The 18326-nt window shown below is 29.7% G+C and overlaps 2 protein-coding genes across 2 annotated transcripts; one reads left to right on the top strand and one right to left on the bottom strand.

Annotated features, from left to right (window-relative positions):
- Nucleotides 1-5249: 5249 nt before the first annotated feature.
- On the bottom strand, nucleotides 5250-17287 carry LOC123292964 (pro-resilin-like). The gene is made up of 7 exons (XM_044873678.1): nucleotides 17213-17287; nucleotides 16399-17133; nucleotides 16042-16342; nucleotides 12318-12530; nucleotides 6485-6489; nucleotides 5634-6269; nucleotides 5250-5576 (listed from the first exon to the last, which is right to left on the bottom strand). Exons 1-7 carry the CDS (start codon nucleotides 17216-17218, stop codon nucleotides 5274-5276), a joined length of 2199 nt encoding a protein of 732 aa, XP_044729613.1. The 5' UTR covers nucleotides 17219-17287; the 3' UTR covers nucleotides 5250-5273.
- On the top strand, nucleotides 11734-13127 carry LOC123291708 (pro-resilin-like). Its single transcript, XM_044872100.1, has 3 exons — nucleotides 11734-11808; nucleotides 11888-12622; nucleotides 12679-13127. The coding sequence occupies exons 1-3, from the start codon at nucleotides 11803-11805 to the stop codon at nucleotides 12985-12987; spliced, it is 1050 nt and encodes a 349-aa protein (XP_044728035.1). The 5' UTR covers nucleotides 11734-11802; the 3' UTR covers nucleotides 12988-13127.
- Nucleotides 17288-18326: the final 1039 nt, after the last annotated feature.

The raw sequence follows: 18326 nt of genomic DNA, 5'->3' as shown, positions 1-18326 counted from the left end.
CAATCGTTTCTTACAAGGATTCATGCAGCAATTAAATCTCTCGCCCATTATGTCAATGGATAAGAGACCTAACAGCACTGATCAAATATCGGAGAGCCAATAGCGCCTAATAATTCTCGAAAAAGGACACCTCATCAAGCATAATAAAGAAAATATTAATAGAACAATATCCTTAAGTAATTTTCATGTTTGTTATAGCTAGGGAAAATTTTGGCATCTGGAGCTCAAGCCAAAGAAAAGACTTGTATCAGCTCTTTTTATAGTCAATGGACGGCTATAAAACTATTTACAAAAAAAAAGAAATATGCTTACACAATTGATTTCGAACTCCTGAATCAAAAAATATTAAATCACAAAAATTAATAAAATAATAATTTACAAAGTAATAAAATTTTTGTTATTAATTTGAAGAAGAAATATTAAAAATTATAATTGAAACAAATAAATAAACATATTTTGTATAATTAGTAAATTTAATGTCATTATGCAATTAATAATTATGAACATACTTTCTTCATTAAATTCTCTTACCTACTATATTAAAGTTATGATATGCTCAATAAAATTTCAAATTAAATTAAATATTAATTAATGCATTATATAATCTGCATACCAGCGATTACCGTGTTTTGTCTTCTCTGTAAAAGAATTTATGGTAATAGGTTAATTTGGTTTTTTATTTTCTTGATATTTTCAAATTAAGTAACCTATGGAGATCTACAACAAATCGAGAATTTTTAACTTCCCAGTGGGATAGTTATTATAATGGGTCTGATTTTTCAAATTGAAAATTTAGACATATCTCCACGTTTCAAGGCCTTTAGAATCGAATAGTATGGTTTTTAAAAGGATGCCCGTGTGTGCACATGTATGTATGTATGTATGTATTTATACGAAGTCCCCGCTCGGGTTGCAAAGGGTTGCGAAGCCCCCGCTGGATGTCAGTGGAAGGTAAAATGGGAAAAAAAAAATTTTACAAAAAAAAATTTTAAATATTAATTGATGAAGTCATGATTTGTATCCTTTACACTGGGAAGTTAGTCGTGTGGACCTTTCGGTTCGCACCTAGACCGCTTTTTTTTCTTTGATTTGAATACAAATAATTTTCTAGAATAATTTTAACCAAGATATGCAAAAAAGCTCTTTTAACAATTGGACAAGTAGCTTCTGAGATAACGTTTGAAATTGTATACAATGTATGATACCCCGGAACAATTTATTGAGCCGATACCTCGAAAATTTTATTATTTTCGACAATTAGATTATAAAAACATAAAATTCAAGCTTCTTTGATGATAAAGTGAGTATTTTCGAGATATTTTCAGAATCGCCCAGAAACAAAAACTTTTTGTACAGAGTTTTGTACATATTAAGGCGAAAAACTGTTCAACCAATCGTTAAATGGATCCGATAATTGCGAAAAAATTGTCTTATTTAAAAAGTATTATTAAATTATGTAGATAACAACAACTTTATTGTAAATTCCTCCATTTTTCCAAAGAAAATTGCTACAAACTAAAAAATAATTGTCTTGTTTTCAATTAAACAAGTAATTTCTACAATATCGACTAAATTTCTTCAACCACGTACCTCAGAAATTTCGATCAATCGCAGAATTAACTACATTTCCGTCTCTATGGATTATTTTTGGTACTAAGGAACCAAAAAATAGCTCAATTGACGAAAATGATTTTTTAAGATATCTTCAGGACCGATCCGAAATAAAAGCTTTCCGAACAGGATTCTAGATTATATCCCAAAAACTATTCATTCAATTACTAAATGAACACTATTTTTCTATTTATTGGTTACAGTTTCATCAAATTCCGGAAGTAAGTTGTCCATTTAAAAATTTGCAAGAAATCGGAAAAATTTTGGAATGTACAGTGTCGATAAATAATATGTTCTAAGTAGTTTTGAAAATACAAAATTCGTTGCATCTTTGACGATGACGAGTGATATACTAAAGTAATTATATTGCAAGAAAAAGTAACAGATTGTTAGTAGTGAAATATATTTTCTATAATTTTTCTAATTATAAAAAAAAGGTCAGCGGTATTTTAGATCATAAAATGTCTAAGAACTGTATCTACTTGAATTGTATTCGCTGGATTGCCTGAATGAGGTCATTGCGGCATAACCTATATATTAAAGTGATATAATTATTCAAATTAATCAAAATATTTAAAAATTAGTTTTTCAAGTCGTTTAATTACTTTTTCAAGTACGGAAATTGAAAATAGATACATTATTATTATTTTAAAATGAATTATTATTATAAAGATACTAACTAATAAGTATTTTTAATTGCAAAGAGTGTTTCATTTAAAATGATAGAAATTTTATTATAAAATAAACAACTTATGTAAGAAATATTATATAATTTGTTGTGTTATTAAAAAAGGCGCGGCAATTTTTGTGATTCACAATACCAGCCAAATATATCCAGCAGTTATTGATTTTTTTTTAATGAAAATGGTTTTTCCGTTTGGTCTACTTACCGTAATGCCAACATGAAAAGAGTTTTAAAATAAACCCGTTCGGTAAATAATCAAACAACATGCGATCATCTTCAAAGCGTGAAGTTTGATCAAATATAGTTAATCCTCCAGCACTTTTTAATTTTATCTATTGTAGAATTATGAATTTTTATGAATTTTTCAATCTACCTGCAGCAATGCAAATACTTTTTTTCATGTCCTTCAGAAATTGTGAAAAAGTCGTTGTGTAGATTGCGGATGCTCGGCTTTGTACGGTATAAGTCGTTGAAAATTTATTTGTCAAAAACATTGCAACGTCGTAATAATTTTAGTGATAATAATTGTGACGAAAATTAATAACTATTAATTAATTTTAAAAATAAGTTTAATAAATGCAGATGTCGTTGTTGTAAATAACTTTTATGATTCATTTTATTTTTTTATTAAAAGCATTCTTACTGGTACATGAACTATTAGAGTACAGTCAAACCTGGGTAAGTGAGAACTGGATAAGTGAGAAAATTCTACATGTGAGAGTAATAGCCAGGACCCGTCATTTTAAGCTCCCAAAACCTCTTTTAGCGAGAAACAGAAACCTCTGTCAAGAGAGAGTCGTTTTTCCCTTATGGACCTCCGTAAGTGAGACTGCTACTATAAGCGACAGTCGAGCTTTATTTATTTATATTATTTAGGAGGAACACATTCGTACTTGCTGTGACTAGCTGCGTACCTCTAAAAGAGAGAAACGCTACCCATGTACCTGCATTAGCGAGAAACTCGAGTTAGTGAGAAACCTCTATAAGCGAGAATGAGATTGTGCTTCCTTGAACTCTCGCTTATCCAGGTTTGACTGTATTTATTTTCTATATAAAATCATCATTTGTAATATGCAAAGAATTAATTCAATAAATATTTACAGTATAATTGATGAATATGATTATTGATTTGATGACTATTTTGATTTTATTCTAAAATTATTCACAAATTCATATTCGTACTCAGTAAATTAAATACATATGGTTATATATGGATCGTATTACAAATTTCCATGGAATACTTTTTGAAGTAAAGTTCTATCATTTTAAATGAGAAATCCTTTATAATAATTTTAATTCATATATAAAATACATTTTTACAAGTTACAGTTATTGCAAAATTATACTAATGTTTCCGTATTATATAATATATACCTATGTGTGTTAAAATAAGTCAGCCGGGTTTATTCACTGATTGTCAAACAAATTATTTAAAAAATATGTGGGAGTTACAAACAGACAAGATAGACAGCATTGTTTATTAAAATCATTTATTTCTTAATAATTAAAATATTATTGTACTTTTCTAAAATTTGGCTGGATACAAAATTACGTTATATCCGCAATTAAGGTGTAAGGCTCTTAGCACTCACATAGATGGTGACTCTGATCTGGAATCAAATTTCATTTAAAAACTAAAAAATTAACGATTAAGTTTTTATTTGCATATAGATTGATTTTGACCGCCTTTTATATCAGCGAAAAAGAACACAAAGAAGTGAAGCAAGCAACGGTTTCCCACTGGAATCTTGAAATAAGGCACCGCAGGGGAGTCCAAAGTGGGTTTTAAAGTCTTAAAAAAGTGGGGAAAAGACAAATTTGTATAAAAAGGCACAGCAAGGGGCACGAAGTTCATTAACGAAGACTAAAACAAAATTAGCGAGAAAGACAAACTTATAGGAAAGGGCACCACAAAGAGAGCACCAAGTTTATTAATGAAGGCTAAATAATTAGCAAGGGATACAGCCATCCGTTTTTGATTGGTTACATATAATAGACTAGGATTCCTGATTGACCCAGTCTGTTATTAGGTTTTTTACGTAATAATTCATTAAATACTACCTACATAAATTATTATTTGATAAATATTGACCCTGTTCTAAGGTACGTATAGTTGAGAGCTCCACCTTGGGCGCCCTTTATTTGAAAAACGGTGCAACGTTTAAAAACAGGTTTCATACAAAATTTGTTGAAAATTTTATCCTCTACATCTTTTATAATAAATGTAAATACGATTGAAGGCAAAGGAAACGAAATATTCTACAAAAAACTGATTTTTGCAACCTTTGACCTTGAATATCTATGAACGCTCACACGTGATTATATGTGACTTTTGATGCAACATTTGTATAATCAAAATAAAGTTTTGTACAAATATTCAGCCTATTCCGTTAGATTTCACTGTAAAACTCTAAGATGATTGGACTAATTGTTTCCAGTCATCTTTGTTATTCTTTAAATATTCTTGAGCCATGAAATAATATGCTGCATATCGAAGATATGTTATTGAGAAATCAAAAAATTTGTATATCAAGCAATCCGAGGGATACTCAAGTCGGGTGCTAACATCGAAGAATATCGTTCTGTGCAATCACAAAAAATAAAACCAATAATATCCCAAAATAATTTATTTATATTCCAAAAAATTGACAACGAGAACTACTTTAACTGATTTTAGGGGAAGTAATGAGAAGGGAAACTGTCGATGAGGAGTCACAATAAAGACCATTTAAACTTCTATTAAGAAAGAACAGACTTTAAGAATTAGCTGGACTTTGAAAGGTAGCTTCCCACAGACTGTTGCCATAACCGTAGTTTATTATAAATATACCTAATTGTTTTTTTCTCAGGAAGCTATGGTCTTCTTAATTAATTGAAAAGAATTAAATTTTTTTTATACAACTTTATTTACAAAAATAAAAAATTTTTTATACAAAATATAAATTAAGTGTTCCTATCACATATTAAAAATATATCATTAATAATTGTATCCTCCATTTGAAGCATATTGACCATTCGAACTATATCCACCATTTTGTCCTGCTGGGCCACGACCATATCCATTACCATTACCATTGGTATTGGCTTCGCCTTCATAACGGATGGTAGGTCTATAGCCATCTTGATCGGCTTCATAGTCTACAATTTGTGTACGACCGTCAGGAAGTAATACATAGTATCGACCTTGAGTAAAGTCACCTTGACGAGCTTCTTTATGGCCAAAATCATTACCTGATGGTGGGTCATTTACCATATATTCAAATTCGTAGTTGGCTGGTTCCTAAAAAATTAAAATTTGAAATACCTTATTAACTTGATTCACAAAAACAAAACTCACAGATGGACCATCATCATAGCCGTTTCCACCTCGTCCATAATTGTAACCGCCATTTCCAAGTCCATTACCATTTGGTGGTAAGTAGGCATTGTTTGGTTGTTGGTTATTGAAACCTGGTGCTCCATATTCTGTGCTTGGGCGAATCACTGCAGCAGTTATTCCATTTCCAGGAGCTCCATATGTTGAAGATGGTCGTCGTGCACCACCGAAAGATGAAGATGGACGTTTACCCAATCCATTACCATTGCTTCCCAATCGTCCACCAAAGCGTCCATTTCCACGTGATGATGGTACACCATAAGATTGACTTGGGACACGACTATTTACACCTGGAACACCATAAGATTGGCTTGGAACACCACTATTAGCACCTGGTGCACCGTATGATTGACTTGGAGCACCATTGTTTACACCTGGAACGCCGTATGATTGACTTGGAGCCCCACTATTTACACCTGGAACACCATATGATTGACTTGGAGCACCAAAATTTGATCCTAAACCACTATTTCTTCCTGGTACTCCATATGAAGATGAAGGTATTGATCCTGATTGTCCCGGTGGTAAATATTGATTGTTTGGTACAGGTGGTTCACTTGTGGCTAACGCCAATAGTGCACATAATGGTATAAAAATCTAATCACAAAATATTTTTTTTTAAATTAATGCTTGAATCACAATATTAACAATAATTTTTTTTTTTTAATTGAATTACCTTCATAGTGCTACCACACTTCTAAGTAACTATACCTAAACTAAAATAATAAAATTGATTCAAATGAAGATGAGAAGTACTAACTTTGTAATGATTTAATAACATTCAGATCTACATATTTATACTAATTCATTACAATACCTGTAAACAACACATTCTTACCCCCAAAATAAATTTAAAGTATGTACATATGAATTTGAATCATTGCTCGTGATGATTATTTATTTATTATGTAAAATCAAGAATCATTTAATAATTTTATTTATTCATTGCGTTCATCTTTAAAGTACATAAATAAATTTAGTTTTACATATAAACGTACATCAAATTTATGATCTAAATAAATATTGCAATATATAATTAATTATACTATTATTTTATATGCTCTGTGTTTACCATGTTAAAGGTCCCAATTTCATACAAATTTTAAAAGGCAAGGACGAACGATGTACATATTTTGATAATGATGATACATATAAATTAATTATAATTTAAATTGTAGCATCGCCCATCGGCTATATTTTTAAAGATAGGTTTTTAAGTTTTTATGTAATTTTTTTTAAGATAATAAGGCATATGTAATTTTTTTTCGCTTGCTTATATGTCTATTATATTATTCCAGTGTGTATTAAGAATTACGACATAAAAACTTGATTGCCAATAAAAATTATTCTCGGATAAAATAAAATTTGGATTTATAGTTCGTATCATCTTGTTCGCTAATCGTAATTACGGCATATTACAATGTTTATTTTGAAATTTAATAAAAACTTGTTGATACAGTTTATTCATTTTTTGAAAAATATTTTTTTTATCCTAAAGCTGAATTGGTTTAGGATTCTGAATATTTGTATAGCATTTCGTTTATTAGTCCAGTTCTTTTTTCTGTGTTGTGTAATATGAGATATTTTTATATTGGATAAAGAAAACTTTTAAAAACTTTTTTTGTCAGCCAAGGAAACAACTTTGACAGAACAGTTTGCATCATTAGCTTGGCTGACAACGACTCCAAAAATAACAATAATTATAACTACATTATAATAATCGTTTTGATTTTTTTACTTTTTAGTGCATATTAATTTGTTTTGAAAAAGTTTTTCTTTAGAAGTCGGTTTTCTTTTTTTATAAGTTTTTTTTATTTTGTGATTTTTAGTGAATCTGAAGTACACTAACTAATTTGTCACTAAAAAAAGAATTATCGAGATTGGTTGGCATGATATTGAGTTATTCGTCCTCTTTTCGTGCATACTTAATGCAAATTTAAGACTTTAATGGTTTTCTCATGGATGCCGTTGTCAGAACTGGACTAAAATGAAATGGGACCACACGGGTAGCACCAGCTTTCAAACAGATAAAGAATCATCAAAATCAGTTCATCCAGTCAAATGTTCTGAGGTAACACATAAAAAAAAATACAGTCGAATTGATAACCCCCTCCGTTTTTGTTTGAAGTCGGTTAAAAAAGCAGAAAGGCTTTGCATCATTTATTACTAAAAATCCTATTGGAATAAAAAAATTCGACTATTTAAAAAAATAAATAAATAAATAAATAAAATTTTATAAAAATTTTCAAAATACTCATAATTTGAAACCCTTATACTTCTGGATTAGTCAAAACACTCAATAATTCAAGTTTAATTAAACCAAAAGAATTAAAATCCTAAATTGACTGTTGTCTTCAGACAGTGTATGATAAAGAGATACCTTAAAATAATAGGGATTCTAATTCATCTACTAATAATGGGAGAGCCAGGCCAAAAAAAAAATTCGATGAATTTACTAAAGCTGATTATTTGAGGATATGGTTATAGTAGTTGTGCACACACTCACACTGAGGTTAGTCAGAATCGATTATGATTTTCGTGGTATTTAAATGAATTTACTAAAGCTGAAAATTGTTATACAGATTGTACATTGCATATAAATAACAGTTATGACTCTTAGTCAGTTAAATGTTAGAACAGGGCTGGTCAGTCAGCCCTTATGTATGTATAATAAATAAATAAAATTCAGTTATGATTGCCGTAGGATTGCGATTACGCATTTTTTTTTGGCCTGGCCCTTAATTCATTATCTTGCTTTTACAGGCCATTCTGAAATTTTCATTTAATAAAGAAACTTTATCTTTCTCTCATTCGGTCTCTTAATCTTCAATTCCATACTGTCTGTATCTTTTAAAACATTAAGTTTTAATTAAAGAGAATTGAAAAAAAATACACAGAAACCAGGAGTCGAACTCGGGTCTCTTGGATTTATGCAAAGTACCTTATCTAACCAGGTCATATTTGCTTTAGGCATATAATGCAATTTTCATTTTTGTTTATTAGAAAACACTTATTTAATTACGTTTTTATACCCTGTATATAAGTCTAATATAAATTTATAACACTTAAAAGTATTGGTGCTCCGTATAAAATTTTGGAAAATGAGTTCATAAATTCATCTAATTAGACCATTTCCGTTGATGATGAAATGAACCGTTCCGTTGAAATGAGCAACATAGGTCAATTGGTTCTTTAAACAGTTCTTTGTAAGCAGTCCCATCTTGTAAACCATTCCAGATAGAACAAAAGTTTAATTTATTAATATTATCCTGATGATCCTGGTCAGGATACTAGGATAAAATTATTTTATTATCATTCTTCCTTGATAACATTGGAAATTTTGAACTAATCGGACGTTTACAAGTTGCGGAAAATTACGTTGAAAGATTCTGTTACATTCAAACATACATACAGATCAAGCTAATAAAAGAGTGTTAAAAGTAGTAAATAGTATTGGCTAATGGTCGGTTAGTCCTATGTTGCCAATTTACTTGGAAATCTTTTAAAAACTTGCTAGATTTATAATCTTAAATTTACTATACAAACAAGTGAAAACAAACAATTGACTGTATAGACAGTGTTGATTACTCTGTCACATTACACATACATACATGTCACACATATATAACTGATATTCCAATATAATACACACTATACAATTTGCGCTCTCACAGCTGGTAAACAGTGATGTTTACGAAAAAATTATTTAAATTTAAACTTTTGTTCTATCTCTAATGATTTACAAGATGGGTCCTACGGACCCAACACCCAATTGACCTATGTTGCTCATTTACAAACTCTACCTCACTTTTTAGTCTTCAGCACGCTATAAAAAGACGACAGACAGACAGACAACCATAAATGGACTAATTAGGTGATTTTATGAACACATTTACCAAAATTTTGTTCATAACATCAATATTTTAAGCGTTTCAAATTTGGGACTAAACTTAGTATACCTTGGTATATTTCATATACATGGTATAAAAAATCATATTTAAATTACAATACATTTGTCTAAATTTAGTAGTACATTAATTTAACAATAATTTCAGTTTGTATAAGTATAAGTATAATAATTATTAATAAATCTGTAATAAATTCAGATATAATGATGTGTAAAATATATAATAATAGTTTGCATTAAAAAATAAGAAACAACAAATGTAAAAAAAAAATTTTTGTGAATATATTTCAAAAAAAAATCTCTTTTGTTTAATTTTTAATTAAATTAGTCCGACAACAACTAAACGTGGGTATTACATAAACCAATTTATAAATGTAAAATATTTTAAACACATATTAAAGAAAGAATTATTTTATTGTTTGTAAATTTATAATATTAATATATAATTTTATAAATAAATATTTTGAATCAGTTATTTCAGTTGCCAAAATATAAAAACATATTTAATTAATTGAAAAAGCGTTTTGAAATCTTCTTTTTTTGTAATTTTTTAATTCGTTTCATTCATTGAGTTTAGTAGATCAATCGAAATTATTAATTTACTAAATACAAATATTTTACAAGGCTATGATTTTTTTCTTTCGGTGTTTTCAACTTTTTAACTTAAATCCAGTCCTTTTTTTATTCGGTGAAAACTCGATGATTTTCGAGACTATGCTTCTTTTTCTTTCAATGTTTTCAACCTTGATCTTAAATCCAGAATGCCTACAATCATATTTTTCATCGATGAAAACTCTATATATGAAATATATCAAGGTAAATTATGTTAAGCCACAAGTTAGTAATGCTTAAAAATATTAATGCTAAGAGCATTAATTTTGGTAAAGGTACATACCATTTCCGGTTGTCTGTCTGTCCGTCTGTTCGCCTGCTCGTTTATCAAAACGATAGCTCACAAATGAAAAGGGATCAAGCTGAAATTTTTATAGCTTTTTACGTCAAAAATTGAGGCAGAGTTCGTAAATGAGCAACATAGATCAACTGGGTCTTGGGTCCATAAGATCCATCTTGTAAACCTTAAATGACAGGACCAAAGTTTAAAATTAAATATTCCTCATATAAAAATAAACAACTTTTGCTTGAAACATTTTTCATATTCATCATTGTTTTTCCGTCGGGGTGCAAATTAATTAGTTAAAAATTTGTAGGGTAGCTCAATTAGGGAACTTGAGAAAATATTTTTAAAAATCGAAAAACATAATTTCTAGAAAATTATTTTAAAAACCCTTTTATTCAACACTGTCTACACAGGGTATTTCATCAATTAACTCAGTCAATTGTTTATATTCACTTGTTTTTCGATGAAAACTATTCATAAAATACTTGTAAAACAAATCATTTTAATAATTAGTCTTAATTTCAGTCTATAATTTTAACGTTCAAATGGTTTTTATAAGCGATAATTTCCTTATTTTTTCGGCAATAATTATAATATGTAACGAAAAAAAAAACGACATAAAGTTCCTTCCTGAAGCTGTAAATCTTGAAATCGTGAGTCAACCAAGCATATTCGTCACGTTATCAACAATGGCGTTTTGCTCTGGCACTTGGATTAATAAAACAACCTTCATTATCGATAGTTTTAGAACGTAAAGCTGATAATTAAACAAACAGATTCTTAATTTTCTTCAAAAAACTATATAGGTAGGTCTTATTTTCCCGCTTCCTACTTTTCTAGATCAAGTTATGGTCCGCTTAAATTCTTTTAAAATCTTTTCACTCGTCCTTTCGGGTCACTCACACTAAGCATTTTCTATGATAAGAATCAATTTCCCTTGTCTGTTTTTTGACCTCCTATATTGTGATCACACAGTTCATTCTGTACTTATCTATTTTATCAAAATTTACAAATTTAAAAAAAAAAAAACTTTATTAAATTTAATAACGTAAAATGGAAATAAACCAGACAAATCATTAAATAAAAATTCCCGAAATTATAAATACGAAAACAGTTAATGAATAAATCAAATATTAAAAAACTTTACTACTTTTAATTTAATTTGGGGGTAGGAATGTAATGTTTACAGGTATTGTAATGAATTAGTATAAATAAGTAGATCTGAATGTTATTAAATTCATTACAAAGTTAGTACTTCTCATCTTCATTTGAATCAATTTTATTATTTTAGTTTAGGTATAGTTACTTAGAAGTGTGGTAGCACTATGAAGGTAATTCAATTAAAAAAAAAAAAATTATTGTTAATATTGTGATTCAAGCATTAATTTAAAAAAAATATTTTGTGATTAGATTTTTATACCATTATGTGCACTATTGGCGTTAGCCACATGTGAACCACCTGTACCAAACAATCAATATTTACCACCGGGACAATCAGGATCAATACCTTCATCTTCATATGGAGTGCCAGGAAGAAATAGTGGATTAGGATCAAATTTTGGCGCACCAAGTCAATCATACGGTGTTCCAGGTGTAAATAGTGGGGCTCCAAGTCAATCATATGGTGTTCCCGGTGTTAACAGTGGTGCTCCAAGTCAATCTTACGGTGCACCTGGTGCTAATAGTGGTATACCTAGCCAATCTTACGGTGTTCCAGGTGCAAATGGCGGGGCTCCAAGTGAATCTTATGGTGTTCCAGGAGTAAACAGTGGTGTGCCAAGTTCTTCTTATGGTGTTCCAGGTGTAAATAGTGGTGTTCCAAGTCAATCCTATGGTGTACCATCATCACGTGGAAATGGACGATTTGGTGGACGATTGGGAAGCAATGGTAATGGATTGGGTAAACGTCCATCTTCATCTTTAGGTGGTGCAAGGCGGCCATCCACACAATATGGAGCTCCTGGAAATGGAATAACTGATGCAGTTATTCGTCCAAGCACAGAATATGGAGCACCTGGTTTTAACAGCCAACAACCAAACAATGAGTATCTTCCTCCGAGTTCAAATGATTTAGGGTTAGGAGGAAATGGTGGTTATGACTACAGTCGTGGTGGTAATGGAAATGGATACGATGAAGGTCCATCAGTAAGTTTTTTTTTTTCAATTTATATTGAAACAATTGCTCATAAATGAATTTTTAGGAGCCAGCCAACTATGAATTTGAATATATGGTAAATGATCCACCATCAGGAAATGATTTTGGTCATAAAGAATCTCGTCAAGGGGACTTTACTCAAGGTCGATACTATGTATTACTTCCTGACGGACGTACACAAATTGTAGAGTATGAAGCAGATCAAGGAGGTTACAGACCCACCATCCGTTATGAAGGTGAAGCCAATACCAATGGTAATGGAAATGGTAATGGATATGGTCGTGGACCAGCAGGACAAAATGGTGGATACAGTTCAAACGGTGGATATGCTTCAAATGGAGGATACAATTACTGATCAATTGTATTTGACAAAGCTACCTTGTGTTCCGATGACTGTTAAAACACTCTCGTTTGTAGAGTGATTATTAACTTTGTTCATCCTATACTTTAAGACAAAATTTGGTAACTTATTTAATGATTAATGTTATCGTTGAAGAAGAGAATTTATTATTTATTTATTTTTTATATTTTATTTTTTATTTTTGTAAATAAAATGCTTTAAAACTTTATTTATTTTCGTTTTTGTTTTGATCCGATAAATTGAATGATATGCACTCAAAATCGGAAAAGTTATCTGTATGTTAGATGTGTCTATCCTGAATGCTATCAGCAATAATTTTCTGAACCAACCAAAGTCAGCATAGGCATTGTATGTATATATTCTTTAAAAATATTAGAAGAATGTCATTCACTTTTTAATTTTTGTATATGATATTTTATTTTTTAATATATCCTTAAGTAAAGGAAAATGTGCCAAATTACGAGATGCTTAAGCATAAAGCACTTTGAGGCTGATTATTAAAATAAATACAAATATTTTCACCATGAAAATTGGTTTGTCGTGCAAAATGATTATTGACAATTAGTTTTGGACAATTTTCACACCAAAGTCTTCAATTTATAGTACTAAATGTTAATTTTCTGTTTCTTAGAGTTTGTCTTTAATTCAAGATTAAATTTGACTTTGAATCTAAATCCGGGAATAGATGTACATATTTCCGGGATATACACTTGACATAGATAAATTAAAAGGAAATTTTTTAATCTAATATTAGCATTTTGTGGTAGCAATTTTATGCTATAAAATGAATAAAAATATTATCGTAAATAAATTAATTAAATTAATAGAAATTATAATTGAATTTTCATAGGTTCTAAATATTTCTCATAAAAGGCAAATATTTTAGGCTTAATTATACAAATAAAATAAAAAACAACACATCCCGTAGTTACCTTACAACAATGTATGGTATTTTCTGCATCTATTGGCATAAAATATTTTAATAATTTTAATGCCAATTGAAAATGAGAGTTAAAAATAATTACTTCGTATTTTAATTACAGAAGACTCCCGCAATAAGGTTCACTATCACTAGATTTCAGAATATGTTTACAGAAATCGTAAAACCGATAATTAAAAAAATAAAATAAAATAAAAATAATTTGAAAAAGCTCTAAAAACAATTTATTCATTCTAATCAATATTTAAATATAATTAACTTAAATTGAATCTCTTGAGAATGAACGCAAGTTCGAAAAATTTTGAGATTAAATAATAAAACTTGTCATAGGTACCAGAGAAAGTGATACTAAACATAGAATATTTGTAATAAATCTATGAGTAAACTGATAGCCGAATTTTTCGATCGGCACGGACATTTAATTGATTAGGTTTGTTTAAAAGTTGATTTTGTTGTTCAAAAGTTTTTTTTTGTTCATATTTAAGTTTTAGAAACTGCGTTATTGTTTAAAATTAAAAAAAATTATTTAGTGTTTCCTACTTTTTAATTAAAATAAAAAGCTCCTGCATTTACGTACTATCCCGTAATAATGTACTTCTTCTTAAGTAATTGATTTCGTATATGAAATTTTCATAATTTAATGTATCTACTCATTTACACTCAATTATTTTCAGACAGAAAAGGTTTTCTTAAAGATAATGTCACAAGGTACATTAAAATGAAATCATTATCACCTTAATAGATAATCTTGTGTTGGAGCTTTGCAAAGCTGTCATTAAATTTCTATAAATTATGCTTTATTATTTGAATATATGGTATCACAAGCCGCGATTTATTTATATATAAATATTTCACATTGAATACTACATTTCCAAATAAGGCTCAGCTTATTTCACAAGTTTTCAGAATTAAGAAACCTAGATTTTTGTCGTGTGTTCATAAAGCCAAAAATAATGTAAAAAATATCTGAAATAGTTATTTTATTCCACGAATGCCAAAATAAAATAGCATGAATGTCCTTAAAATAGAAATGGTCGAAATTTGTATCACGGTTCTATAATTTTGGTAGGAGTCGAAGATCTAATAAGGAACTATTTCAACGCGTTGGATGAACTTCAATGATTAAAAGAGAGAAATATTAAATTGGAGGAAATTAAAAAAAAAAAAAAGTATTTGAAACGACAAGATGATGAATTGGAAAACTGCCTCATTTTTTCGAATCTACCTCGGAGATTCTGAAAATTTAATAGGTTTTAGTGGAATAACGTGTAAAATGTTCTTTGCTGTTAACATAACAAAACATTTGTTAACCCAATTTAAAAAAATTTTCTCAATTCTACAATTCTTCAGAGAAAAAATCTATGATTGAACCTTTTGTATCGGAAAAAGATAGGCATGGGGAATAAGATAGAATATCGAAGCTATCGAAGGAATAAGATATAATTTTCTGCTAATCAAAAATAGGAAAGTGAATACCGTGCGGCCATTAAATAATGGTATACGCTTTCAAATAACTAAGTAAGATTAGAGCAAAGAAAAATTGAACACGCATTTTTTGATATATTATCCAATCGTTCAACTTGTAAAATTCTCCTCATTTTATGCAGAAGCTAAAAAATATAGTCATCCAAAGATGAATGGTAAACTAATTATTATCACCTTCTCTTTAAAATTAAAAAAAAAGCCATTTTCTTACTATGCATTTAAAAGCTCTGAACTTTGGAAACTATTAAAAAATAGAAGCTTGTAATTGTTAAATTCAGGACTATTAATGTGTTTTGGAATTTCGCGTTCGTATTTCAATCGTCTGAAGTTAGTTCCAACAAAAATATGTAATGTTAGGAAATGAATTTAGCTTATCGAATCATAACAAAAACGAAAATAAATAAAGTTTTAAAGCATTTTATTTACAAAAATAAAAAATAAAATATAAAAAATAAATAAATAATAAATTCTCTTCTTCAACGATAACATTAATCATTAAATAAGTTACCAAATTTTGTCTTAAAGTATAGGATGAACAAAGTTAATAATCACTCTACAAACGAGAGTGTTTTAACAGTCATCGGAACACAAGGTAGCTTTGTCAAATACAATTGATCAGTAATTGTATCCTCCATTTGAAGCATATCCACCGTTTGAACTGTATCCACCATTTTGTCCTGCTGGTCCACGACCATATCCATTACCATTTCCATTACCATTGGTATTGGCTTCACCTTCATAACGGATGGTGGGTCTGTAACCTCCTTGATCTGCTTCATACTCTACAATTTGTGTACGTCCGTCAGGAAGTAATACATAGTATCGACCTTGAGTAAAGTCCCCTTGACGAGATTCTTTATGACCAAAATCATTTCCTGATGGTGGATCATTTACCATATATTCAAATTCATAGTTGGCTGGCTCCTAAAAATTCATTTATGAGCAATTGTTTCAATATAAATTGAAAAAAAAAAACTTACTGATGGACCTTCATCGTATCCATTTCCATTACCACCACGACTGTAGTCATAACCACCATTTCCTCCTAACCCTAAATCATTTGAACTCGGAGGAAGATACTCATTGTTTGGTTGTTGGCTGTTAAAACCAGGTGCTCCATATTCTGTGCTTGGACGAATAACTGCATCAGTTATTCCATTTCCAGGAGCTCCATATTGTGTGGATGGCCGCCTTGCACCACCTAAAGATGAAGATGGACGTTTACCCAATCCATTACCATTGCTTCCCAATCGTCCACCAAATCGTCCATTTCCACGTGATGATGGTACACCATAGGATTGACTTGGAACACCACTATTTACACCTGGAACACCATAAGAAGAACTTGGCACACCACTGTTTACTCCTGGAACACCATAAGATTCACTTGGAGCACCGCCATTTGCACCTGGAACACCGTAAGATTGGCTAGGTACACCACTATTAGCACCAGGTGCACCGTAAGATTGACTTGGAGCACCACTGTTAACACCGGGAACACCATATGATTGACTTGGAGCCCCACTATTTACACCTGGAACACCGTATGATTGACTTGGTGCGCCAAAATTTGATCCTAATCCACTATTTCTTTCTGGTACTACATATGAAGATGAAGGTATTGATCCTGATTGTCCCGGTGGTAAATATTGATTGTTTGGTACAGGTGGTTCACTTGTGGCTAACGCCAATAGTGCACATAATGGTATAAAAATCTAATCACAAAATATTTTTTTTTAAATTAATGCTTGAATCACAATATTAACAATAATTTTTTTTTTTTAATTGAATTACCTTCATAGTGCTACCACACTTCTAAGTAACTATACCTAAACTAAAATAATAAAATTGATTCAAATGAAGATGAGAAGTACTAACTTTGTAATGATTTAATAACATTCAGATCTACATATTTATACTAATTCATTACAATACCTGTAAACAACACATTCTTACCCCCAAAATAAATTTAAAGTATGTACATATGAATTTGAATCATTGCTCGTGATGATTATTTATTTATTATGTAAAATCAAGAATCATTTAAGAATTTTATTTATTCATTGCGTTCATCTTTAAGGTTCATAAATAATTTTGTTTTACATATTCACATAAAATTCATGATCTAAATAAACATTGCACACATAATTAGTAATTATTTTTATTATATTTGTGTTGTATGAAGAATATTTAAATTATACGATTATCTCGGTAACACAAGGACGTTTCATTACATCTTAGGTCGTTACCAAAATATTATCATTAAAACATATTAAACTTGATTTATCGTAATTTATTACTCGATATTCCCACCGGTATAGTTATTATGTATATTAGTTCTCAAGTGTATGAAAATCTGAAGAGCAAATTTGAATCCAATTTTGCAAAATTTTATCTCTAATACTTTATTATCTTTCTTAAAATGATTTTTATATAGTACTAAAAACTAATTTCACATATTTATATTTAATTTTATTTCTTTTGCTTTTATCACTAAAGTATGAAGTATAAAAAAAAAACATCATCATCTATAGTAAATTAGAAAATTTCATCATCTATAGTAAATTAGTAAATCAGAATGTGTCTACTTCGAGACTTCCGGTTGGTCTTTACTTACAGATTTCTGGTCTATTGTACTATTTCATTGCTCCTTATCTCTACTGCCTTCTAAAGTGTTTTAGGATAAAAAAACTAAGCCCATAATGTAGCGATTGTTTTCGACTGTTGGCAGCGATACTGCAAGTTTTCAATTGCTACCCTTGCCTGTTTAATTTCATTATTAATCATCTTTTATGATTTTCTATTCTTTAAGTCTCTCGCTGGCTACACGGTTTTCTTTTTTACTGATAAATCAATAAAGAAGCAGCTTTTTGTTCTTGAAAAAGTGGATGTTATTATGCCATGCATA

This window comes from Chrysoperla carnea, chromosome 2 (assembly GCF_905475395.1).
Source record: "Chrysoperla carnea chromosome 2, inChrCarn1.1, whole genome shotgun sequence".
Classification (NCBI taxonomy): Eukaryota; Metazoa; Arthropoda; class Insecta; order Neuroptera; family Chrysopidae; genus Chrysoperla; species Chrysoperla carnea.
The sequence above is the reverse complement of the archived record's forward strand: the minus strand, read 5'-3'. Positions and strand labels throughout refer to the sequence as shown.